Here is a 24,680-nt window from a genome sequence, read left to right on the forward strand (position 1 = left end):
AAACAAAAAATTTACAAGCATTATAAATAATTTATACAATTGGAATCAATAAACAAAAAATTCAAAAATAAAATAAAAAAATTGGAGTCGATCAACCTTAATCGACTGCCATAGCATAGTTGATTAGCTTAATCGACTATGAACATGTACATAGTCGATTAAGGTTTCAACATGCGCGCAATTTTGTACACGCGCTGTTCTCCACCCGATCCACCAAAAAATCATAAATCTGCCTCCTCATCGTCACCACATCGTCACCACATCGTCACCACACCGCCGCCACAACACACCATCACCACCTTACTTTGATTTTATGACGGTTTTTTTTATTACAAATAAATAAATAAAATCACAACTCGCACCACCAACCAAAGCAAAACCACCACCCATCAAAATCCGATTCTGGCAACAAATCGACAATTTTACCTCTTTACGCCGCCGAAGTAGCAATTCTAGCATTCGAATTCAGAATCACTATCAAAATCATTTATAATGTTTGATGGGTGCTTCCTCTTCTAATATTCTTTCTTTCTCCATCTTCCAGCGACGTCGGCGGCACCAGCGGAGAAGATTGCCGGAAAAAACATAGGAAAAAAGAAAAACAGAGAAGAGAGAAAAGCTAGAAACCTAAAAGAGGCAGAATGAAAAATTAAAAATGAAATTAGAGTTTTGAAAGAGTATTATAGACAACTAAAGGTAGTCTTGAAATTATAAAAATATCACATGAGTGGAACATTAGCTAAAAAAGTTTTTTCTAATTATTTTTAGAAATGGGTGTTTCCTTAACTATATTTCCTATATTTCATAGATAGTTTTTTTTTTCTCTAATTTCCCATTTTGCTTAATGCCTTGTCAAAGAAAAAATAAAAATAAAATAAAATATATTGACTAGCGTAATACTAAATTACGTCACCGTTTTGGGATAAGAATTAAGAAATGGGACAAAGAAGCTTCGAGTGTGGGCTTTACGACACCGTTGGGACAAATAAGGACAGCTGCTCTAAGAATATTGTTCCACGTAACTTCACCAATAAAACTGATTTCAATTTTGTAAGCTGAAAAGAAAAGAGAATATCAGAAGATGAAGAAGAAGAAGACTGTCGCTTGTTGCCACGTGTACGATTATAACGAAATAAAGGCATCCCAGAAGAAAAATCCCATTTTTGTCTTAACAAGCAAGAAATCATTATTATATTGAACCAAAAACCGCACCCCGACCACCTTTTCTTGAAATTCCTTCCCCGCAGAGAGAGAGAGAGAGAGAGAGAGTGAGAGAGAGCGCAAACTTCTTGAGGCAGAATCATAGGAATTGAAACAGAGGAAAAATGGCAACTAGTGAAGAAACCCTTGAGTTGGATGATTTCAACGGCGATTCAAATGTCAAGCTTAAATTAAGGTTCAAGGATCGATCCGAGGTACGATGTTTCTTTCTTTTCTTTTTTTTTTTCTTTTTTTCTTTTTTTTTTTTATTTTTTAATTTTGTGCCTATTAGAGAAATATGCTTGGGAAAGAAAAAAAGGATTGAAATTTATGTGGGTTGGGTTTGTGTTTTGGATGTTTTCATGATTTTTTTGGTGATTTTTTAATTTTTGGTTTTTGGGCAGAAAGTGGCTCAGACAAAGGAGATGCTGTCCAAACAAGCCGTTAAGATCGCCAAACAGGCCGAAGAACACGAAAGATTCATTAACAAGGTAATGGCCATATATGTAATATGCAGTGGCTGAGCTAACATAGGGGGCCATGGCCCCCCAACAATTATCGAATCCCTTTTTTTTATGTAAAGATTTAAAAGAAAAAATCATGAGTATTTAGCATTATTGGCCCCCCTCATAAAATTTTTAATGCATTCGGACCCCACCCCGCAAACTTAAACTTAAAATTCTGGCTCCGCTAGTGGTAATATTGGCTCCGCTAGTGGTAATATGTGTATCTATATATATATGTATATCTCTTTATTTCTGGGGATTAGGATATTTAACATATACAGGGAAAAGGAAGATAATGTTAAATTACTGTTAGTTAATCTGCAGTGAATTTTGCATAAAATAGTATTTTTTTCGATGAGTTTCGTATGTAGGTGACACACTTGATGGGGGTTCTGGGCTTCGGAGGATTTTGCTTTGTTTTGGGTGCAAGTGAGTTCTACAACATACATACATCTCTTTGCATTACAATTTTGTCTCTATTATTACAGATTGCTTATAATATCGTGTTTTGTTTAATCAGGGCCGCATGATGTTCGATATCTATATTGTTTGTTTTACGTAATCTTTGTTCCCCTTCGTTGGATATACTACCGATACAAGAAATGGCATTATTATCTTCTCGTAAGTTTCCACCTCTCGATACAAAATCCATTCGTATTGGCAGACAATAGTTTTTCGATGGACCAACTTGAATTTTCTTGTCGCACAGGACTTTTGTTACTACGCCAACACCATCTTCTTGATCATGCTGCTTTTTTATCCGAGAAACGAGAAGCTTTTCATGGTTTGCTTCTCGTTTGCAGAGGTAATACACTAATCAACCGGACCATTGATTTTTATTATTATATATATATGTGTGTGTGTGTGTGTGTGTGTGTGTATTCTTTAATCTTCCAAGTCGAATAACATGATTTTTTATTTTTATAATTATTATTGCAGGGGCCGTTGGCATGGGCACTAATCGTTTGGCGCTGCAGCTTAGTTTTCAATTCCATGGACAAAATAGTTAGTGTATTCATACATCTCTTGCCCGGTAAGGATCGGGGTCGCTCCTTTTGCTCATTCCGAAATTCGACGAGAGAAATTTATTGTGTATTCCTTCAATCAATTCGAGCGTAGTAAATACGAATAATGGTTTATTTTCAGGGTTAGTTTTCTTCACAATTCGATGGTGGGACCCGGTATATTTCGCAGCCATGCATTCCGAGGGAACCATCAGTAGAGAATCATGGCCTTACACCGAAAACAAATCTTATCTCTGGACATGGCTGTTTATTGTTCCTTTAGTCGTTTACAGTATTTGGCAGCTTCTTTATTTCCTCGTTGTTTACGTACTTCGTAGACAACGATTACTTCGTGATCCGGAAGTTATGACTTCCTACAGGTTTTTATTTCATCTCATAATTAATCCCTTCTATTCTTCTCTGTACTCCCGACTTTTTCTAACTTAATTTTTTCTTCTGGGATTTATGTATGTGATAGGGAACTTTCGAAGAAAGCGCAGAAAGCAAATAACATGTGGTGGAGATTGAGTGGATTGTTGGGGGATCAAAATCGGTTGTTTATGTATACGGTGCTACAAGCTATGTTCACACTAGCAACTACGGCTCTTACGGTACCGATATTCTTGTCGTATGAATTGCATGTGATTTTTCAGATGCTTAAAGTTTCTGCAGCCGTGTGGAATGGTGGGAATTTCCTGCTCGAGGTTATGCCGAAGCAAGTTATTCTTAAAGAGAAGAAGAAAATGGAGATGCACCCGATTCAGGATCGAACACAGGTACAAAATCTCGTCGAAGCAGATAAATCTTCTGAGGTAGTGGAATCCTAGGATTTTTGAAACTCGTGTGTGTGTGTGTGTGTGTGTGTGTGTGTGTGTTTTCTAAGATTGTAATGAGAGAACTTGTTATGGTTGATTTAATTCATTTCCAGCAGCCCGGCAAAATAGTGTCAAATGGGCTAAAGAAATTGACCGACCAGCCTGGCAAAATAGTGTAAAATAGGCCCAATAAAATGCTAAATGTATACTCCATAATCTTTTCATTTCTTGATAAATACTTGCTAGAAATCGCTTAAATGCTTAAATCTTTTTTTAATATTTTTTTACCAACAATATAAACTACATAAACGTAAATCAACATTGCAAACAAGTCTTGTTTACACAAGACCATAAAACAAATGAATAAATCAACATGTCTTTTTTACATATACACAATGTTGTGTGGACACTCATATATGCATCAAAATTCCCCAAAAAAAAAATTAAATTAAATTAAAAAAAAATACAACAAATAAATACCTAAATCCCCAAATTCCTATCACTATACACTCAAAAAAACACATGGCAAATCAACTATTCAAAAAAAAAAAACAATGCATATGCCTAAACCCTTCCATATGATCATCTAACAATGCCCGCCTCTCGTTGAAAACTCCCCGGGAGGAAAGAAAAAAATCCAACTAACCCACACATCTAATGACTTCGGCGCATGCGAATAATAATAATGAAAAATATACAAATAACACTGCCGTATAAAAAATAAATAAATCTACGATTATGCACACATATCTGGCAGAGGGAAATGGTTGTGACGAAACTTTGTGATGACATCATCATCACCGTCATCAATCGGCTCGTTGATGTAAAAATACGAAGCCTGAATTTTCACGTATTAAAGGGGGTGGTTCCACATCGGCCACATCTACTGTTTGCATGGATTTGGAGATGTCATCGACAGAGAATGGAATGCTGCAAATGGCATTTTGGTAAATACAAAATGTGTTTTGAAGTACTCGTGTAAAATCCTCGTTTAGGACACAAACTTCAGGTAATAATGAAGAGCATGTTCTTACCTTGAGTCGTCGTCTAACAGAAATGAACTGCTCACTCCGTTGCTCGAGTCCTCTGTCATCATGACTCGAATACTTGAAATGACCTGACGAAATAAAAATAAATAAAGAAACATATATGTCTATGTACAAAGTCGAGAAACTTGTAAGGATGAAAAAGATTCGAGTTTTAAGAACTGACTTACATCTGAAGAAACACTATGAGTGCCGTATATGTCGTCCCAATACATTGTACTTATCCTGTATATTTGCTGTATGCTAAGCACCTGCAAAAACGACAAAATTGTTTGTTATAAAAATCAACGAGGAAAAAATAAATTAAATAAAAAGATGGTGCAAAAAAAGAAAAAGTTTAACTCACCGGACAGAGTTCGTTTGTTATTTCATTTAAGGTCTTCTTGGGCTTTTGATGTATAACCTTTCAATACAGGAGAGTCCAAATAATGAAAATTTTCAGACAAAAAAAAAGGAAAAAAAAAAAAGGAAATCGATGGAAGTGGACAAGGGTGTGTCTGATTCTTACCAAGAACCCAACTGCCTGTCTGATATGCTTCAGTTCATCCCAAGCTGATCCTGCATACTGTTATTACAGGAAAGTGTCGGTTTCGGTAATTAGTTTAGGCAAGGGAAAAAAAGAAAACGGAAACCTATGAAACAAAATCTTACTTCCTCAGTTGCAAAAAGACACCATTGTTCCAATTCAGCCAGCCCAGCTTTTACATACTCCCCATTACTGAATGAGCAGCACTCGCGTCGTAAAAGAAGACTGAAAAAAGTCGGTAAAAAGTTAATACGGCGTCTGAAAATGTTTCCCGTAATACGTAATTCAAGAGTCCTAGAAAGACGGACTTACCTGTTGAATAATTGGACATTGATAAACGAGAACATTTGAGTGAAAATCTTCCGGACAAGGAAAGCAGGTACCTGTAATGACACCACAAATGAGACGAGCCAAAAAAGAAACTTTTATTGAAAAAAATAACAAAAGCAAAATTTTGTTCTTACATAGTTTGCTTTCATCGTCTTCGAGTAAGCATCTAGGCTTCTTACAATGCTCTGCCAATGAGCAATTAGGGCTTGTTGAGCAACGGCATTATGCGGACGCCCTTTCACTAAACTCGAACGAGACGTTCGCGGTGCCTGCATTTAATAAGCAGTTGTTTCAGCCAAATAAAATAAATAAAGCAATTTAAAAGCATGCTCAAGATTATATATATATATATATATATATATATATATATATATATATATATATATATATATATATATATATTATTACTTACTTGGATGCATAAACCGAGCAAAGGGGAAATCTCTTTCTTTAGATTGTCTCTAATCATTCCGTATATTTTCTCCAAGAAAGCAGTAAGTTGCTGCTTGAACAACAAAGCAGGATATTTCGCCTCAACTTGCCTTAAATCATCGAGTCTACCAAGCGTTCGTCCATTGAGAAACGGAAGTCCAGCACTTTGAGGGGTCGCTCTCAATCCCTTCAAAAATAAAATAAACCGGGTATAAATTAAATTAAACAAATTTAACAAAACATGGTAGCAATATATATACATGCATGTATCTATATATGTGTGTATGTATATACTTGAGACATCCTTCCGAAAAGAGAAGCTGATGAAGATCTTCGCCTTTGTGGGGTCAAGCTAGCTGCACCGCTTGCTTTGAGTGTGTGTTGTAAAAGCATTAGCAATGTGGATGTATTACATAGCCAGTATGCTAAAACATCGTTGTTATCGGCAACCTAGGACAGAAATTCTATGAAATTAGCATTTTTTTTTGAGGATGCAAAATGCATTTGCCAAAAGAGTAGGCGACGCTTGATTGGATTTGTTACCTCTATGGACGAAGATATGGTTTGAATTATACGGTCAAACACGGTGGTCCTTTCAACCTCAAACGACCTCCAGTGAAGAAGGCATTTGTAAATAATACACGCCGCCACAGGTTTACCGCCAGAAAATCCCAAATCTTGTGAGATGCACTTTATCAACAGATCCTGGTTGTCCTGTCAAGACAACATAGTTTTAGGACAAACAAACAAACATGTCACACACACACACACACACACACACACACACACACACACACACACACACACACACACACACACACACACACATATATAAACACGTACTTGCTGCTTTTCATTAAGAGACTTCTGGGGTTTTTCCTCGGATTCGGGCTCCTTGGGATTCACAATAGCAAGGGTCAAGTCCTGTGACAAACAATAATTAGTGAGCACTCGTCACATTTACGAGCCCTTTAGTACATTGATATAGATTACGAAAAAATAATGTACCCTTACATTGTTGGTCTTCGTTTCTCCACTGAGAATATTTCCGTTATCCGGAGTTCTCTGTAATAGATATCATCGGGGAAGATAAGAATATCTCTAACACGAACCAATATGATTAAAATATTTAAAAATATCAGTACCTGAACAATCATTGTCCTAGATCGAGCAGATATAGCCTTCCCTGTAGGTGACATTGTCAGAGCTTGTTGTCGGAGTACTTGATTTTCCGACTCGGAATTCGATAGCTTCTCTTCAAGCCTGGTATATTTAAAAAAAAAAAAAGGGGTTACGATTTTGAAAAACATAATAATAGTACATGATAAGTTAAATACGAAAGCAATGTTTTACAGTTAAATTACCTCTGTACGGAATCTTGAAGCTGATCCACTTTCGATCCTGCTTCTTCGAGTTTTTTAGCCAAATCCGTATTTCTAGCCTCTGCATCGGAACATGCTTTCTTCGCCTCTTCCGCAGTCAATTTTTCTGATAGCAGTGAAGCCTGTAAAAAAAATAATAACGATGAAGCTTATTGGTCACTGTCGCATTCACTAAATACGATACAATATTTGTTAATAGATTCGTTCGGCGTACACTCTTACCTTAAGATTCTCTACCTCGGCTGATAATGCATCGATCTTTGCAGTGTCTTGAACCAAAACCGGGGTTTCTTTAATGATTGGAGGAGCTTCTTCGATTGCTTTCCGTGCTAGTTCTTGTTCTTTTACGACTCTAGCATTTGCTTCTTCTACCTGTATTTGCATCGAGTGCAATGCCTCCTGTAATTTCGCAATTTCTTGCGATTTCGTTTCCTCCAACTCAGTCTGCACTCGACAAAAAGAGAAAAGAAAGAAAAAAAAAAACAAAAAACGGCAGTCAAATTTCAGTGCATTAATAGGAAGGATCGTATTTAAAAAACGTCCACGAAAATTGATGAATGAATTAATTACCCTTAACCGCTTCTCGAACTGCACACGCCACGTAAGCTCCTCTACTTTCTTTTCGAGCTTATCTTTGGCTTCTTTTAGTGCCCCTGTTTCTCTTGCAGCCTGTCACAATAATAAGCAAATTGTCATGCAAAAGTTCATAGATAAACCTATTTTCAGACAAGGAACATATGTATATATAGCAGACCGATTTGAGCATCCGAAGCTCTCTCCGAGCCACACGCCCCCTCCAACCACACTGTGTAACAACAGCAGCCTTCTGGAGATTCTTGTAATAAGAATATTCTCTGTGACCACGCCATTGAGCCTGCACAAATAGTCAACAATGAAATCACATAATTCTTCTGGTGTATCATTTTTTTTTTATTCTTTTTTTTTTTTGACGGACTATTTCAGTATTAACCTGAATCTTGATCGAAGCCTTAGTCTGCTTTCTGAATCTGAATTCAGTACGAGCAATCATTGCTCTCATGCCAGCCTGGACTCTTACAGCAGAATCCTGCAAAGTCAGGTACGATTTTCGAGCAATGTAACGCCTGAAGTTCTTCTGGATTTTCAGACTGGCAGATTCACGTCTCAATTCCGCATAAAATTCGCAAGCAGATATAGCTGCACAATTATTATAAGAAAAAAAAAATTAAATGCTTCCTCATAAATACTTCTTTCATCTTAAATAAGTAGAGCATTAATCTGAAAATTACTAAATTAGAGTTACCTCGCCAACAAGATTGCAATTTAATAGCCGCATAGCGCAAAGAAACAAACTCTTTACGAGCAATGTAAGTACGAATCTGCCTTTGAATAGTTCTGGCTGCATTCCCAAGAACCTCTGATCTCCTTGTGTCCAGCTCAGCCATCTGACCAGCTCGTAAGAACACTTTCGTCTTACCTAACTGCAAAAACCAGGCATAATATAGTAATTATTTACGTAATTAAATAATCCTACAGTATCATTTAACGAAAAAAATAAGGTATTCGGGTAAAATTATACCTGATAGCCCTTTAACCCCATTCTGTCCAGAATCAACTGACATGCAACCTTGTCATCGGAGCTGCAGGGCAAGTTATTGTCAATTAATACAGATGATTTTTAAGATACAAAAAAAAAAATTAAATAAGATATAGAAAAAGACTTACTTTCCTTCCAATGCTTCAGGAGCAAGAAGGCCAAATCGGAGAAGAAATTCGTCAAATGTACGTCTTGTGGGGTATCCAGCACAGCTAATTCTGATAGCTTCTAGAACACCCTGTAATAAAAATGAAATTTATTACCACACTTTAAACATGGGGAGAGATTGACAGAAGCTACAAAAGTCAAACTGTGCTGACTAGGGTTGAAATTACTTACACCACATCGCAGTTGCTGAATTACATTTTCACTCTCGAAAATGGCGGGCTTGAGAACATTATTCGGCTTCACGCATCTGATGTAGTGAGGTTCTGTGTGACTTAACGTTTCCATTAAAGATTGCAGTTGTAGCTGCAAGCAAACAAAGAATATCCTTTTTCTTGTTCACACGGCGTTCACAGTATTTGTATAGCATATAAAATTATTACCAGCAGAGATGAAACGGCATTTAAATCGGGGGGTTTCGGAAGTAAAGAGAATGCAAAAGAACCTTAAAGCGTGATCCTATGGAAGAAAATTTCGAGGATTTAGATGAGTCTTCAGGTAGAGCAGGAAACAAACTAGCTACAAAGGAACACTTTGAAGCTGTTAATAAATCTTGATGTTCTGCCACTACGTAATCTTTGTTCTTATCGAGGAACAAATCTGCCAGATAAGTTACCTGCAACAACCGACGATTATTTTTTAGTATATTTTTACGGAATCCGACATTTCAAAATTAAATGTACATTAATTACCTCCCCGGCATAGTGAGCTATAGTGAAATTGGTGCGAGAAAGCTTCGGTTTGATAAAGCGCTTATTTTTTCCAAACGTCTGATACAACTTCTGAGCAAATGTCTCGTGGGTAGATTTCGGAAACATACTGCCAAGAAACGGTAAGTGTTAGCGATGAAAAACACTAGAAAATATACAAAGAACGATGAAATATGTAAGGAGTAAATGAGTATAAAGATGGAATGAATACCAAGCTTCGTCTAGTAATGCAATTATTCCTCCCGGTTTCTGCAAAAAAAATTAAAAAATTAAATCAGTAGTTCTAGTGACAGAATACGACAGACAAAAACGAAACACAACTTAAATGATACTCATTTAGTCAGACCTTCTCAATTAGATCAAGAACATCTTGGTTATCGACAAACTCGATGTAGCTCCAGTTTATCTCTTCTTTTTCATAGTCTTCTTGTTCCATTTTAAAAACATGCTGAAATTACGAAAGTTTAAAAAAAAAAACTCCAATTAGTACATCAAGTCGATACGTGGAATTCGAAAAATCACGACTTCGAAGGAAAATTAATGACCTGGTTAAAATGTTGCTGCAGTTTTTCATTGGTAAAATTGATACAGAACTGCTCGAAACTGTTAAAACATTGTAAGAACTAAGAATGTCAGGGAAACATATATATATATATATATATATATATATATATATATATATATATATATATATATATATATATATATATATATATATATATATATATATATGTACACACATATATATCGAGATTTCTAGGGAAGAGAGCTTGCCTGTTGTGCTTAAAACTTTCAAACCCGTAAATGTCGAGAACTCCAATTATCGCTTTCGAGTTTGGATCCTGCCCAATGGAATTATTTATTTTTTGCACAATCCTAGGAACAATACACAATATAGGAGTTAACATGAAATGGTCTTAATAACATAGTCATACATTTACAGAAACAAATTAGTCAATTACCAGTCGAACATCCGAGAATATATAGTCTTTGCTAAAGCATCTCTGCTACCCAACGCAGCTTCCGGATCGAGTGTCCTTGTAATAACTTCCTCGGGTGTCACCATCACACGCTTAATCATCGCATCTTCTAAGCTCTTTGGATCACACCTATTAAATTAAATTAAATTAAATTTATCACAAAAACATCCATTTAAATGCCAAAAAAAAAGGAAAAAGACAATAGCCTACTTGAGTAATTCGGCAGTTGTATTCAGATGAAACCTCGATTTGTCATCCTTGATCCCAGAAGAATCGATCTCCTTCCCCTTACTGAATTCGATGTTTCCGAGATGAAGAACTGAGGCAACAACCCTAAATATTGCATCCTGATAAATAAACATGATATATAATGTTACGGAAAAAAAATTACGAAATAATAAAGTCGAATATATCGAAAGGCGAACCTGGTCTGATTCGCTGATTCCAACTATATCCATAGCTCTTCTGGTTGCAAGGTATTCTTCGGCATCACTTACTCCGTCTAGTTTATAGCATTTTGATTGGTTGAGAAAACTAAAAGATTCTGGGGGGCCTAGCTTATACTTCTCTCTTTCCTGCAAAAGAGATCGAAAAATTATCAAGTAATTAAAAAATGGGAAATATGTTGAAGTTATTAGAATTAATCGAAGAATGTACCTCGGGAGGTGCTGCGCATAGATGATAAAAGCAATGATAGTTTCGCTCGGGATACGATATTTGACAGACACGAGATCTTTCTAGTAAGTAAGTTCTAATGGCTGCTCCAGATATTCTCCCACTTCTATCGAATTGGATTTCAACGAATTTTCCGAAACGACTGCGTATTTTGCAAACATCAATAAAAACTTATCTAACTTCTCAAAATATAAACAACGAATTCGAAAGAAAATGAAAAAATGTCGCTCACCTGGAGTTGTTGTTCCTCACAGTTTTGGCATTTCCAAATGCTTCGAGAACTGGATTTGACTGTCGATCGTTACCAAAATAAGAATAAAAAATCAACTGAGACACAAAAAAAAAAAGATCGAAAAAGTTTAATTGCAAAGGATGCTTACTTCTAGAACTTGTTGTTCGACAGTTCTTCCTTCTACACCAGTACGACCGCCCAAATGTGCAAGATATCGCATAAGCATTTTCGTAGTTTCGGTTTTGCCAGCACCACTTTCTCCACTAACCAAAATGGAGTTGCTCTTCCCCTCATTCATCATAGCCCTAATTGCCAAAAAAAAAAAAACAATAAAAACCCGAGGAAAAAAAAATAACTCGGCATGTTCTAGAATATCACTCACCTGTAGGCAACATCTGCAATGGCAAAAACGTGGGGGCTCAGCTCTCCGAGTCCAGCCCCTTTGTATTGTTCCATCATGTGTGTATCGTATAGATGAGGTAATCTTTGAAAAGGGTTTATTGCAATCAGAATATTCCCGGTATACGTCTGAGAAAAGATTGCATTAACTAATTAGGATATCGATTCTTGTTAATTCAATCAATAAAAGAAGAAGGAAAAAAAATCTCTTACATAAATTTCATTAAGTTCATATCTAGTAGCCAGGTTTTGCAGAACTCCAGGTTCGTGCAAATACGAAAGCTTAGTCATGTCATCTACACCACCAGGTGCTGCTTCGGTATCCTTCGGAAACACTTTCGAGATATTTGCGACAATCTGCAATTCAAATGCCGACAACATTAGTAAGTAAACAATATTAAAAAAATAAATGAATAAATAAAAATAGTACATAATCAGCATTCACCTTTTTCCCTTTTGTAGTTTGAATATGAACATTTTGGCCATCGATTCGGTTTACTTGTCCGTCAATCCACGCCGAAACTGGATCCTCAGCCCATACATGAGAACCTACTATTATGTTAACTGGTGACGTCTGCAAAAAAATAAAATAAAATAATAATAATCATTAGCCACCACAAATTTACGAAAGAGTAACACTCGTTTGGGGTCGTAGAAATAGATGAACCAAAATTCTCTGCTAAACCTAAATTTGCACGAATAACAACTATTAACGTGTGGATATTGTCAATGTGTGAAATGTGTAGGCTTAGTACTTTTCGACTCCCGTTTTTCAAATACGATGCATGTTCTCCATTCAAAATAGTTCCTTATTCGCTATGTTCCGCGAGTTTTCGGGGAATGTGATTAACTAGAACAATGTAGCAATTGTCGAACCCGAATTAGTAACCGATGCTCGCATTATTTATTTCACTAAAAGGCCGTAACGAATCCAAATCGATGTCGATCAACATTTATCGATGCAATAAAAACAAAACCGACCTCATTGAAATAATTACATTAAAATAAATCGCAATGCAACTTCCCGTATGTTTCCCCGACATGATCGAATGACATTAACGTTGTTTGCAAGAAAAATTAAAAACAAAAATTATTATCAAGAAAGGGGGGAAAAATGAACATCATGAATTCTTGATTGAACAAAATTGACTCGGGAAGGAAAGAAGAAAAAAAAAACACAGAGTCAAAACGAAATCAAAGGTAGTCATTCATTGAACAGTAAAAGCACATGAAAACGGTAAGAAGTTGGATCGTCCGAGGCAGCAGAACATACCATATTTGAACTGTTCGAGATTCGATCCCCTGTTCTTTTAACTCATCAAGACAAAAAGCAAGGCCGAGCTTTGACTCACTGAGTCAGATCGGCGCCACCTCCCAAAATTCCCCGCCGCCGCCGCAGGAGAATAAGAAGAATAAGAAAAGCAAACTCAACGGACTTTTCTTCTTCCGATGATGTAATTCAACTTCTTTGTGGTGCTTCAACTTTCCGCCACCCCCTCCACCAATTAAATAAAATAAAAGAAAAATAATAGGGAGAGAGAAGAACAAATTATATTGTATTATTTGGTATGAATATATTTATGTATATTGAAAGGAAAAAAGTGAAGTGGAATTTGTTGTTGTAGAATGTAGCCGTATCTGTTTCTCTCTCTAGAAATTGCTGGCTGGGCAGTGTGACTGGTCTTTTAAGGTATTTTTGTAGGTGCTTTCTCTCTCTAAAGTCTAAAACGTTTTGTTTTATTTTTCTGGGTTTTCCTTTTTTATTTTATTTTTATTTTTGGGTTCGGACAGCTGCGAATGGTTCGTGGAGTCCCACGAATAAAAACAGAAAAAACAATGTTAATTGTAAAAGCGCATTTTACACTAACCCCGACATTAGGGAGGCTGTTTTTAATAGCATAACGCGCGTATTTTGTTTCTCAAATTTCGGGGTTTGGGATTTCTTAAGTTACGAAAATGCCCCCCCGCAAATGAGTTTTTTTTTTAATTTAAATTTAATGATGTTTCTTTTTATGGAAGGATTATAAATGGGTTTAAATTGGATGAATTTGAAATCCAAACACAGTGATTTAAAACTATAGCTCCAAATGAATTTTGAAAATTTAAAATTCTTTGGATTTGAGTAATGAGAAATAATAATCTTAAATGCATACTAATAAAATTCACACAATACATTGCATGTGTAATAATGTCGACATTACCATAAATAATATTTTGCATTGAACGAGAAAAGTTTATTAACCTTTTTTTTTAATCACAAGGTATATATTATATATGCAATTTAAATTAATATACACATATACGAGTAAGGTGTTGTACAACCTATACATTTGCTGCAATATACTCCCTCCGTCCCAATTTAAATGTCGTTTTGAGTTGTTTTGCACATATTAAGAAAATCAATAAATGTGCATAGATTATAGGAAAAACAGATAAAATTACAAAAATATCCTCGACATTAATTGACTCTCAACTAATTAATTAGGAGTGATTGAGGGTAAAATTGAAAATAATGCAATTAATGCTTCATTGAAAATGTAAAATGACAAATAATTTGGGACAAAAAAAACTCTTTAAAAATACATATAATATGAGACAGAGGGAGTATCATGTAGTTTTACACTATTGATCTACACATAATAACACAAACTTATGTATATATATTCTTAGTAGATAGTTATTTATATATATCTACGGTTTAAAATTATAATGTATTTCATCAAGGGTAAGGATCACATGTTAAAAAAAGTAAAACTTGAGAGGGTTGGTTTTGTAATTACGGAAAATGTATAAAGTGAGTATTAAATTGCAATAATTAAATAGGATATATTACAAGTGTATGTCTGCCGCACATTTGCTGGCGCATAAATAGTTTAAGCTGAAAACTTTTTGGCGTACCAGACAACTCACATCACAACTAATTTAATTACTACATCATTTTCTTTTCACTATTATTATTATTATTAATTAACACAATGTTTGATAATTTTGCATAACAGTAATTCCCAAAAAAATATATATATACTAAATAATATTTTGGATAATAAGAATGGGCCAATCGTAGCCCAGTTAAGTCTAATATAGTCCAAAGTCCAAACATAGTACAAACTTTTGCGACCCAAGTAACGATGATCCCAAGACCCAAATTTTATATTTTTGGGCTACAAACTGACAAATGACATGTAATAAAAATCAACTATGCTCACAAAAAATATATATATGATTACAAAAAATGCGGTGAGCGTGGATCGAACACGCGACCTTCAGATCTTCAGTCTGACGCTCTCCCAACTGAGCTATCCCCGCTTGTTGAAATTGTTTACAACTTATAGATTCATATCCACCAAATTTCCCTAAAAATGATAGGAAAAAATGAAAAAAGAGAAGAGGTTGAGCCGTTGAGGGGTCCAAACATAATTTTGGTGTGTTATAAAGTCCACTTCACATTGTTTTATTGCCTTCTTAAAACCACCTGTCCACACAATTTCATGAAAACTACTTATCATATCAAAATAGAGTAAATTACACCCACACTCCTGAGGTATATTTAAATAACTTTAAGGTCTTTGTAGTATCCATAATTACACTCACCCCTTGAAACGTAGTTATAAACTATAATGATATAATGCATTGGATACGTTACTACGATAGAGTTCTAACGGACTATTGGTTTCACGAAGTGGTGGAAACAACAAAGAGTTATGGGTGATTTAAGAAATATTGGGGAGCCATGTCAACCCATAACTCTATGTTATCTCCACCACTAACTAAAAGTAATAGTCCATTGAAACACTATCGGAATAATGTATCCAATGCATTATTCCGTTAGAGTATCTAACTACGTTTCAAGGGGAAGAGTGTAATTATCGATACCACATGTACCTTAAAGTTATTTAAGCATACCTCAGTGGTGTGCGTGTAATTTACCCTAACAAATATCAATGCATAGACCAATGAAATATCAGGGACCATTGAAATTCATTCACACTAATTAAACCTTGTAACCAACTCCAATATACTTGCCATTTAATTTGTCTTAACAATTATTTGCAACATTTCACAATAATCCTTTTTTCCCCCCAATGTTTATGCAAATGTAATATCTACAGTCTACTATACATAATTATCAACTAAATATAAATTGAAAATATTCCAAAAAACAATCTTTTCAAATCATTACATGATATATAAATACACTGCGCTGTACAGAAAGTACACTTGAGAGATACAGACAAATTGAAACAATCCAAACTTAGTAGCAAATAGTAATAATAATAATAATATGTATATATATATATATATTATATAGTATCAAAATCCCTAATTAATCCTCTACAGTTGGAATGGCTCCAGTTAAAATAAAAAAAAAAACAGAAATGGAGCCACAGACACATCATTTGATCTTTGTCCAAACTTCACGTCTACAATCTCTACTTTTTTTTTTTTTTTTACCATATGTTGGTAATCATGATTTTCTCTATGTGTAAAAGAAATAAAATTGACCAAAAAACAAAATTAATGTAGAAAAAAAAAACAAAAAACAAGCAAGCGTATCAGATAATTGAGGGGTCAGTTTAATTTGAGCTGAATCTTGTTGGTTTACGGGTTCGGGTTCGGGTTCGGGTTCGGGTCAGATTCGTTTATCTTTCATGGAGTGCATCTTCTCAAGCCTCCACTCATCTCGGAGCCGAGCTATGAAATTGTCGGCCTTGGTGTTTACGTCGGGGCTAGGGCACGTGATTGTGGGCCCCCCGCCGATTGAATCAATACCGTCGGCGGATTTGACTGACATGACGTCATCTGCGTCTTCTGGCTCCGGCGAGCTGCAGCGGGAGCTATTCTCGCTGTGGATCCTCACGAAGTCTCCTTGTGCGATGAATTTGGTTGCTTTCATTCTGAATGGCGGCGGAGGTGGTGGCAGTGGGATCAGCGGCGACGGCGGAGCGATGGTTGTGCTTTCGTGGTACTGTGCGCTAGGTTTTGTGGGAAGGGGAGGCTTTCCTGTGTTGATCTGGCGGCGACGCGGTGGTTCTGGTGGTGGTGGTGGTGGAGGGGCCGGTGGTGGACTTGTGATGGCGTTTTTGCTGAAACGTCTGCTTTTGCCTCCGTTTTTGAATAAAGAGTTGAGTATTGATGAGGGCGGAGGAGGAGGTGGCGGCGGTGGTGGAGCGATGGATGATGTTGACTGTTCGAACCGCTTGCTTTTGCTGCTGCCTGTTTTGAATAAATTGTTGAAAATTGAGTTCGGAGGCAGCGGCGGCGGGGGTGGGGGTGCGGTGGTTGGTACAGAATGTACACGTTTGCTTTTGCCGCTCTTTTTGAACAGGTTTTGCAGCACCGTAGATGGCGGAGGAGGAGGCGGCGGAGGCGGTGGAGGCGGTGGAGGTGCTGGTGGTGCAGCTGATTGTGGTTCTAGGGCGGAGGAGGGTGGAGATGAATTCTGGGCGGCGGCGCTATCGTAGATATTTCTATTTTTCACTCTCTTATTCCTCTTCCTCTTCCCGTTGTACAAAGAAGCTATCGCTGTGGCAATTTCTTTAGTTGTTACAGTCTTTTTCTGCGGAATTTTTTCAATTATTTCCTCCGAAATTTGAATTTCCGGTACGGCGGCGAGTGGTGGAGGCGGCGGTGGAGGTGGCGCCGACCGTCGATTTTCACTGATTTCGGCATCGTCGCTGCGCCTTTCAATGTTCTCCCTACGCGGAACACTTCGGACAGATCGTCTCCGCCTCGGAGCAACCGTAGAAGGCGGCGGCGGCGGGGGCAGTGGGGCCGCCGGTGATTTAGGTGGCTCCGGCGGCGCTGAACTAATTTCAAATTTGTCCACTGGAATTTCTCTAACCGTCGTCTCACCTTCTTCTCTCTCCATCTCATGACTCCGCCTCGGGCGGCGGCGTTCAAATTTTTCCGGCGGCGGCGGAGTTGGCCGGTAAAAATTCACATCAAAATCATCAAAAAACCTAGACCTGTTTCCACCCTCACTTTCCCACAAAGACTCCTGCCTTAGATCGGGATAAGAACTAGCATTCCTCCTCAGCCTGCCGCCGCCGGCGGCGGCGGCAGCGTTAACATTCCGATCTGGAAAATCCAGCCAAGTCGAAACAGATTGGCTAGTGGTTATAGGCCTATTAACAAAACTGGAGGAAGCATTCGAAACCCCACCCGAGTTTTGCCGACGAACACCACCATCGTCAGACGGCGGCGCTCCGTCGTTCCGTCTCGCGAAAACGCCGCAAAGAACGGCAAACAACACCAACAAGACGTTGAACGAATCCCAGCTCCTCTTAACGGAATTAGGCTTGAGAATTTGATTAGTGTGCGTGACAAATGGTGGAACTATGAAAAATAGGAGCAATAGAATGAGAATCGGGATGGCCAAGATCAAAGCCACCGGATTGACGAGCGGAGACGGCTGACGACGGCGGCGATCGGTCGGGGGCCGGAACCAAAAGGGCGGCGGCTCCGAGTCTCCGTCGGGTTCCATGAGGCGGAGGGAGTTGTTGGTTTATTAAAAAGCTTTTGTTTTTTGGTAGAGAGAAGTGTTGGACTTACCAAACAATGTAATGACACAACATATAGTATAGTATATAGTTTATTTAGCCCATAGGTTCTGAAAATAAATTGAATTCAATTGTCATAAATAACCTTTACGACAGTTATATGTATAAAATAATTATGTTTTAATATTAAAATACTAATGTAGTGGGTCGATTAATTCAAGTGTGTATTTATTTATTTTGCGTTTGTTAGGAAATAATTAATAAGTTCATTCAAATAGTCGATTGAATAAAGATTTCGGTTTTCTTTTTTCCCCCTCAATAACGTTTGGTGTATATATATATGTATATATATATATATATATATATATATATATATAATTTAATTTAAAAAACACGTAAAATAATTTTAGTGCTCCCTATTTCATGCAAAAGCAATAAATTTGAAACTGCGAATATTGAAATAGGGCTTTTATATATTGTTTATTTATCTCCTCGAAATAGGTATATTTAATATTGCTAGTCAATGATACATTGGTTGCTTCATTTGATTTTCCATTTTGTAGGTAAAAGATTTATAATAAAATACTCCCGGATTTTATTCAATAAATTAAATTAAATTAAATTAAATTAGTAGAGTCGTTCATTTAATTTGTATATGAAAAAAATATCCACAACAAAACAATAATTCACCATATACATATTTTGGTAGGTGTAACCAGAGCTTCAGCATAACAGTTATTATTTAATTATTTAAATTGCAAAAAAATGAAATTCATAGAAATACAAACTTATACTTTTTTTTATTTAGAAATTAATTATGTGGAAATGCAAAAATCATTAAATAGTAATTAATGTATAATAATATAATATAATCAGTTCACGAGTTATATGATTGGAGCGTGGTTGGAATGATTGAATCTGTGTCCCTTTTAATTTATTTGCACCCCAATTAATAAATAAATAATAAATAAAAACTATAAAAAAGAAAAACACCAATGCACACCTTTACATCATCATCAACTTTGCCAAAAGTTGGAGTGAAAATGACTTTTTTTATTTCTACTATTTGTTTGCACACATTCTTTACCTGCAAATCCTCTAATAATGAACCTAATTAATTAATTAATTAATTAGTTAATCTCACTTTGCATTAAGTTAATCGAAAAATTCCATTTTGATCAAACTTTTCGAATCGGTGGAAGCTTTAGTTTGTGACAAATCTTCAAAGTTCAAATGCTGTCAAAAGCCACCACCATTCTTGTTTTTGCTTGTTGTGTGGATTTTGCAATAAAACTCACCAAGTATTAAGTAATAGGTGTGATTTTTAGGTTTTTATTTTCATTAATGTCGAATTGAATTGTTATATATACATTTAGGGCAATTTTTTCGATACAATATTATTTAAGGTTCGTTTAAAAAAAAATAACGGCAACTTGATTTTCAGGTACTTCTGCAATTTTTCATATTCATAACGATGTTCATAGCATCACACAGGAAAAATCAATAATATGAATTTACAAAAATATTTTTTGCTATAACACTCTTTAATCATCAACTTGAGTATGAATTTACAAAAGATTTATATATCATTTGAACATAAATATCTACCAAGATCTAAAACCAAAGCTTTTTGTTTCTTTGGGGTTGTTTTGCTTTCTTGTTTTTTAAATAGCAAGGTCAAAAATTTTAAATTTTACTTTTTGTTGGTTTAGTGGTGCACTATCATAGCCTACTTTTGGCCTATTTTCTTGTGAAAAATCGTTTTTGCCCCCATTATATTGCAAATATTAACTAATCACAATGATCATTAGGTGTTGGCTCATTGTACATAGCAAAAGTTGCATTACGTTTATATTGTCAAATATATTGTGAAATGTTTTTTGGGTTAGAACTTTGATATTTGCAGTTTATATTCCAAAAGCACTTCTCCCACTACAAACCCTCTCCCACTCACTTTTCACAAAATCGAATCATTTAAAAAAAAAAGATTAAAACAATTCGAATTCATGCAAAAACAAGCCAAATTCACCGAAATTTTGAGGTTTTTTCAACTCCTAAACATTTTTATTGCATTGGGTAGAAAATTTCGGTTGTAATTTCATGTCAAACAGCCCTATAAATCGATTTTTAGGGCTGTTTTTTTCCAAAATTGCGCTCGGTGAACGCCCAAACCAGACGTTCACTAGTATTTTTCACGCCCCCATTTGGGTGTGGAAAATGCTGGTGAACGCCCGATTTGGGCGTCCGGTTCGGGAATGCGCGCCCGGTTTGGGCGCTTGGTCTTAGCGTTCAGATACAAATAGCATTAAATTTGAACTACAAATAGCAATTTTTCAACTGTAGAAAAATAAATCCCAATAATAAAATTCTACAAAAAAAAGTCTAAGCCCACCTCGCGTAGCCCACTAAGCCAACCACTAGCCCATATAGGACAGTCATATGTGGCAGATGTGATTAAGAAAATGCGCAAAACCTACAAGTGACATGGACCAGAAAAAAGCCCAATTGACATCTAAAAGGCGACGAAAACATCCACGAGCCCTCCCCGTTTGAAATGACCCACCTCGTAAAGGACGGAACAATTCTTCTTTAGCAGACAAGCAGCTCGGAGTAATCACATCACACCTGCGTGTGAGTATGACGAGAGACAGAGGGAGAGCTCACCACCCTGACCATAAAGAATAAAAATACAACCTTGTTAAATCGGGAAACAAAGAGAATCGTATGCCAAATACACCCTACTTTTGTTACACAAACTAAAATACGCATCTATTATTTCTCCACGATTTCGACTCACTTAATCATCGGAGCGCTAATACCGAAAAAACCCCTACCCGTCACTCTTTTTTTTAAGATCTATCGGGATAAATGTTGGACTTCTCTCATTCTAGCCCCATCACACACTTTCGATCGAAAATATAACCTACCATTTTATACATTTTGAACACATTTAATTTAATTTGAAGAAAAGAAAAGAAAAGAAAAGGTCCCACGATTTTGATTTGCGGTCTACTTCTACAAACAAAAGCTTTACTATAATTCAAATATTTCTTGTCATGTAACCATACTCTATCACGTCACGTAATGTTGACTCCTTGATACGAATTTGACCATTTATTTATTTTTATTAAATACAATATGAATTGGTTTACATTAAATACTATTTTATCAAATGTATATTTTTTTTTTCTTTTTGTAAAAAAATTGAAAAGGGGAAAGAATAAGAAGCATTTCAATTTAGAATAAATATAATATAGAAGCATTTCTTTGGTAATTATTCATGTGTTAATTGCAACTACTCGTACAAATACTCAAATAGTAGGTTCATCCATTTTAATTTATTTTCTTTTTCCTTTTAAGAATAAAAAATAAAGTGAAATTGGGAAAGATTGGGAAAAAGACAAATGAACCCCCACGAAGTATCCTCAACAGCTGGATGGCCTTTGTCCCCTTCCTCACTTGAGAATTTCAAATTTCCACTCCAATCATTAATCATTAAAATAATTAAATTAATCAAGTTAATTAATTAGAGATACACCCCCCAAATTTAGACTAGTTTATTTTCTTGTCATAGCACTAGTAAAAACGATCTGATTACGTAAGAAATAATTTGCTCAGATTCTTTCACACTAATGGGGCCTGGATATTGAACAACTTGTTGAGGTGCAAACAATGTCCCACATCGGTTAAATATGGGAAAGATCTATCCTTTATAAGGAGTGGATAGTAACTCCATTGGTATGAGGCCTTTTGGGGAAACCCAAGAACAAAACCAGTTAGGCCCGGCCCAGTCTGGACAATATCATACCAATGTGGAGTTTGTGCTATCGGTGCCGAACAAAAATGGTGAGCTCCCGGTGCGCAACCTTTTGGGGAAACCCAAGAGCAAAACCAGTTGGGCCCGGCCCAATTTGGACAATATCATACCAACGTGGAGTTCGTGCTATCCCGGCGGGGGCCCAACAGTGGTATCAGAGCCATGGCCCAGACCTAACCATGTGGTTATAAGGAGTGGATAGTAACTCCATTGGTATGAGTCCTTTTGGGGAAACCCAAGAGCAAAACCAGTTGGGCCCGCCATATATATGTATAGGTATGAATATATAAAAGAAAGAAAGAAAGAAATACAAGGTATGAAATTAATTGGAAAAACAAATAGATTGAGATTTCAGCTCAGTCTTCCAATTTCACACCAGAGATTCACACTTCCAAATATACACCACCAGAGTACCTCAAGGAGAACAGATCTCCTTTCTCTCTCACAACACTCAAACCCTAAAATACCCAGAAAACCACAAAGGAAGAACAGATCAAGCACTCAAGCTAACCCACTCACCAAAACCCCAATTTCTGAACTCACAAAGAAGAAAAACGAAGGGATATAGGTCTGATTAGGGTTTTTCTCTGTCTTACCCTCTTCCAGCCTCCATGCCAACATATATAGGGACTGAAGTCAAAGAGAGCCGGTGAAGGCTGTACCGGAGGGTCAAAGTCAGCACTGTACCGTGCACTTTGACCTCCAGCCATAACTCAGTCAAGACAGTACAAGGGAGAAAGAAGACAGAAGCAGGAGCGGCGGAGAAGAGAGAGTAAGACTTAGGGTTTCAGAGTGAGAGAAACGAAGAGAGAGAAAATGCTATTTAAGTGAGGTACTGAACGGTCCAGATTAAGCCTGAGATCCAACGGATGGATCTGACTCTGAAATGGGCTGGACTCACTTATAATAACTTGGGCTTAACTCAAATGGTGGTGTATATATAAATGATGGCAATTGGGCTTTATGGCCCAGAACATATTTGGGCCAAAATCCAACAATTCTCCACCTTGGACCAAATGTGAATCATTAGTGAAAATTTACAAAAAATTTTGGAAGTCATCATTGCTGATTTTTGACATACCAGTAAGAGCACATAGTTCATACAAGTATATCAAGTTGAATTCACTCAGAATACAACTTATCTGCACTTTAAAATAAATGCAGTAATGCAATCACACAGACAGCACAATCTTAGTCACACAGAAAAAGATTTAAACAAGCAATCACAAAGAAAGCATAAATATCAAGTCACACAGACTACAAACTAGCACACAACAAGTCAAGGTTTTGAAAGAATGTTCAAGTTTTGCAAACAAGAACAGAATTTTTCAGAAGGCAGACATTTAGTTCCCATGTCAGCTGGATTGAACTCAGATGGGATTTTTTCAAGGTCAATGATCCCTTTTTCAACCACATCCCTAATGAAATGGAACTTCACATCAATGTGTTTAGTTCTATCATGAAAAACAGGATTTTTACACAGTTGAATGCCAGATTGACTATCAGAAAATACTACCACTTTGGAATTAAACATATCAACTTCCAACAACAGCCCTTTAAGCCAAATGGCTTCTTTAATAGCCTCAGTAGCAGCTATATATTCAGATTCAGTAGTAGACAGAGCAACAATGTGTTGGAGTTGAGATTTCCAACTAACACAAGCACCATTTAAGGTGAACACATAGGAGGTAGAAGATTTTCTATTGTCCCTATCATTGGCAAAGTTTGAATCCACATAACCACAAAGTTCAATTTCAGTTTTACCTTTTGAAAACATCAAACCAGTTTTAACAGTACCTTTCAAATATCTAAGCAGCCATTTTAGAGCCTCCCAGTGATCTGTGTGAAATTCCCGAATCCTCGGTGCCGAACAAAAATGGTGAGCTCCCGGTGCGCAAATGGCAGGCGGCTCGACGAGCTCCATGTGGGAGGCTCGGTGTTCCTTTGTTCGAGGCTCGGTGCGCTCTGTAACAAAGATGGTGTGAGCCCCAGGCGCAAATTGAGGGGAGGCTCGGTGGTCCTTTGTGGTCCGACCTATGTGGTACTTTGTTCGAGGGGAGGATTGTTGAGGTGCAAACAATGTCCCACATCGGTTAAATATGGGAAAGATCTATCCTTTATAAGGAGTGGATAGTAACTCCATTGGTATGAGGCCTTTTGGGGAAACCCAAGAGCAAAACCAGTTGGGCCCGGCCCAGTCTGGACAATATCATACCAATGTGGAGTTTGTGCTATCCCTGCGGGGGCCCAACACAACTTAAACCACACGTGTGTAAATACATGTTTTTTTTTTTCTTCTTTTTATATAATTTCAAATTTCGTCCAATAAAGCGATGAAAGTGAACGAATTTTCTATTATGAATCATTCACCAAGTAAAATTCAAA

General features: G+C 36.7%; 3 protein-coding genes and 1 non-coding gene across 5 annotated transcripts; 1 reads left to right on the forward strand and 3 right to left on the reverse strand.

Moving 5' to 3' along the window:
* Positions 1 to 1,018: 1,018 nt before the first annotated feature.
* LOC105976490 (glycerophosphocholine acyltransferase 1) lies at positions 1,019 to 3,761 on the forward strand. The gene is made up of 8 exons (XM_088824335.1): positions 1,019 to 1,415; positions 1,605 to 1,691; positions 2,078 to 2,135; positions 2,227 to 2,327; positions 2,416 to 2,511; positions 2,646 to 2,739; positions 2,853 to 3,090; positions 3,189 to 3,761. The coding sequence occupies exons 1-8, from the start codon at positions 1,326 to 1,328 to the stop codon at positions 3,535 to 3,537; spliced, it is 1,113 nt and encodes a 370-aa protein (XP_088680461.1). The 5' UTR covers positions 1,019 to 1,325; the 3' UTR covers positions 3,538 to 3,761.
* Positions 3,762 to 3,846: 85 nt separating this feature from the next.
* On the reverse strand, positions 3,847 to 13,825 carry LOC105976489 (myosin-17). 2 transcript variants are annotated; one of them, XM_013001724.2, is made up of 39 exons: positions 13,252 to 13,825; positions 12,424 to 12,552; positions 12,192 to 12,335; positions 11,962 to 12,107; positions 11,728 to 11,884; positions 11,580 to 11,638; positions 11,330 to 11,489; positions 11,098 to 11,247; positions 10,883 to 11,019; positions 10,655 to 10,801; positions 10,467 to 10,568; positions 10,238 to 10,295; positions 10,039 to 10,140; positions 9,904 to 9,941; positions 9,675 to 9,801; positions 9,428 to 9,598; positions 9,157 to 9,288; positions 8,946 to 9,055; positions 8,800 to 8,860; positions 8,524 to 8,701; positions 8,212 to 8,417; positions 7,996 to 8,115; positions 7,812 to 7,910; positions 7,464 to 7,685; positions 7,224 to 7,363; positions 7,005 to 7,122; positions 6,874 to 6,924; positions 6,703 to 6,783; positions 6,403 to 6,573; positions 6,154 to 6,309; positions 5,840 to 6,046; positions 5,562 to 5,696; positions 5,410 to 5,480; positions 5,223 to 5,322; positions 5,080 to 5,136; positions 4,918 to 4,974; positions 4,742 to 4,822; positions 4,560 to 4,642; positions 3,847 to 4,455 (listed from the first exon to the last, which is right to left on the reverse strand). In XM_013001724.2, the coding sequence occupies exons 1-39, from the start codon at positions 13,252 to 13,254 to the stop codon at positions 4,332 to 4,334; spliced, it is 4,590 nt and encodes a 1,529-aa protein (XP_012857178.2). In that variant the 5' UTR covers positions 13,255 to 13,825; the 3' UTR covers positions 3,847 to 4,331. The 2 variants fall into 2 exon arrangements, with proteins under 2 accessions (XP_012857178.2, XP_088680460.1); XM_088824334.1 differs by having other exon boundaries at positions 4,738 to 4,822; positions 13,252 to 13,767.
* Positions 13,826 to 15,211: 1,386 nt separating this feature from the next.
* TRNAF-GAA (transfer RNA phenylalanine (anticodon GAA)) lies at positions 15,212 to 15,284 on the reverse strand. Its single transcript has one exon. It is a non-coding gene; the product is annotated as a tRNA-Phe (tRNA).
* An 842-nt stretch (positions 15,285 to 16,126) lies between these two features.
* LOC105970236 (hydroxyproline-rich glycoprotein family protein) lies at positions 16,127 to 18,685 on the reverse strand. Its single transcript, XM_088824192.1, has one exon. The coding sequence runs from the start codon at positions 18,460 to 18,462 to the stop codon at positions 16,609 to 16,611; it is 1,854 nt and encodes a 617-aa protein (XP_088680318.1). The 5' UTR covers positions 18,463 to 18,685; the 3' UTR covers positions 16,127 to 16,608.
* Between the last annotated feature and the right edge of the window lie 5,995 nt (positions 18,686 to 24,680).

Source organism: Erythranthe guttata, chromosome 10 (assembly GCF_056151865.1).
Source record: "Erythranthe guttata isolate IM_541 chromosome 10, IM_541, whole genome shotgun sequence".
Classification (NCBI taxonomy): domain Eukaryota; kingdom Viridiplantae; phylum Streptophyta; class Magnoliopsida; order Lamiales; family Phrymaceae; genus Erythranthe; species Erythranthe guttata.

What these genes read in the sequence shown, in the direction of transcription:
- LOC105976490 (XM_088824335.1), top strand. Translation starts at nt 1,326, where the DNA reads ATGGCAACTAGTGAAGAAACCCTTGAGTTGGATGATTTCAACGGCGAT. An exon ending in GGTTCAAGGATCGATCCGAG is followed by an intron (nt 1,416 to 1,604) that starts GTACGATGTTTC and finishes GTTTTTGGGCAG; the next exon opens with AAAGTGGCTCAGACAAAGGA. An exon ending in ATTCATACATCTCTTGCCCG is followed by an intron (nt 2,740 to 2,852) that starts GTAAGGATCGGG and finishes GTTTATTTTCAG; the next exon opens with GGTTAGTTTTCTTCACAATT.
- LOC105976489 (XM_013001724.2), bottom strand. An exon ending in AGTTCGAGAAGCGGTTAAGG is followed by an intron (nt 7,686 to 7,811) that starts GTAATTAATTCA and finishes TGTCGAGTGCAG; the next exon opens with ACTGAGTTGGAGGAAACGAA. An exon ending in GTCTTTTTGCAACTGAGGAA is followed by an intron (nt 5,137 to 5,222) that starts GTAAGATTTTGT and finishes CTGTAATAACAG; the next exon opens with TATGCAGGATCAGCTTGGGA.
- LOC105970236 (XM_088824192.1), bottom strand. Translation starts at nt 18,462, where the DNA reads ATGGAACCCGACGGAGACTCGGAGCCGCCGCCCTTTTGGTTCCGGCCC.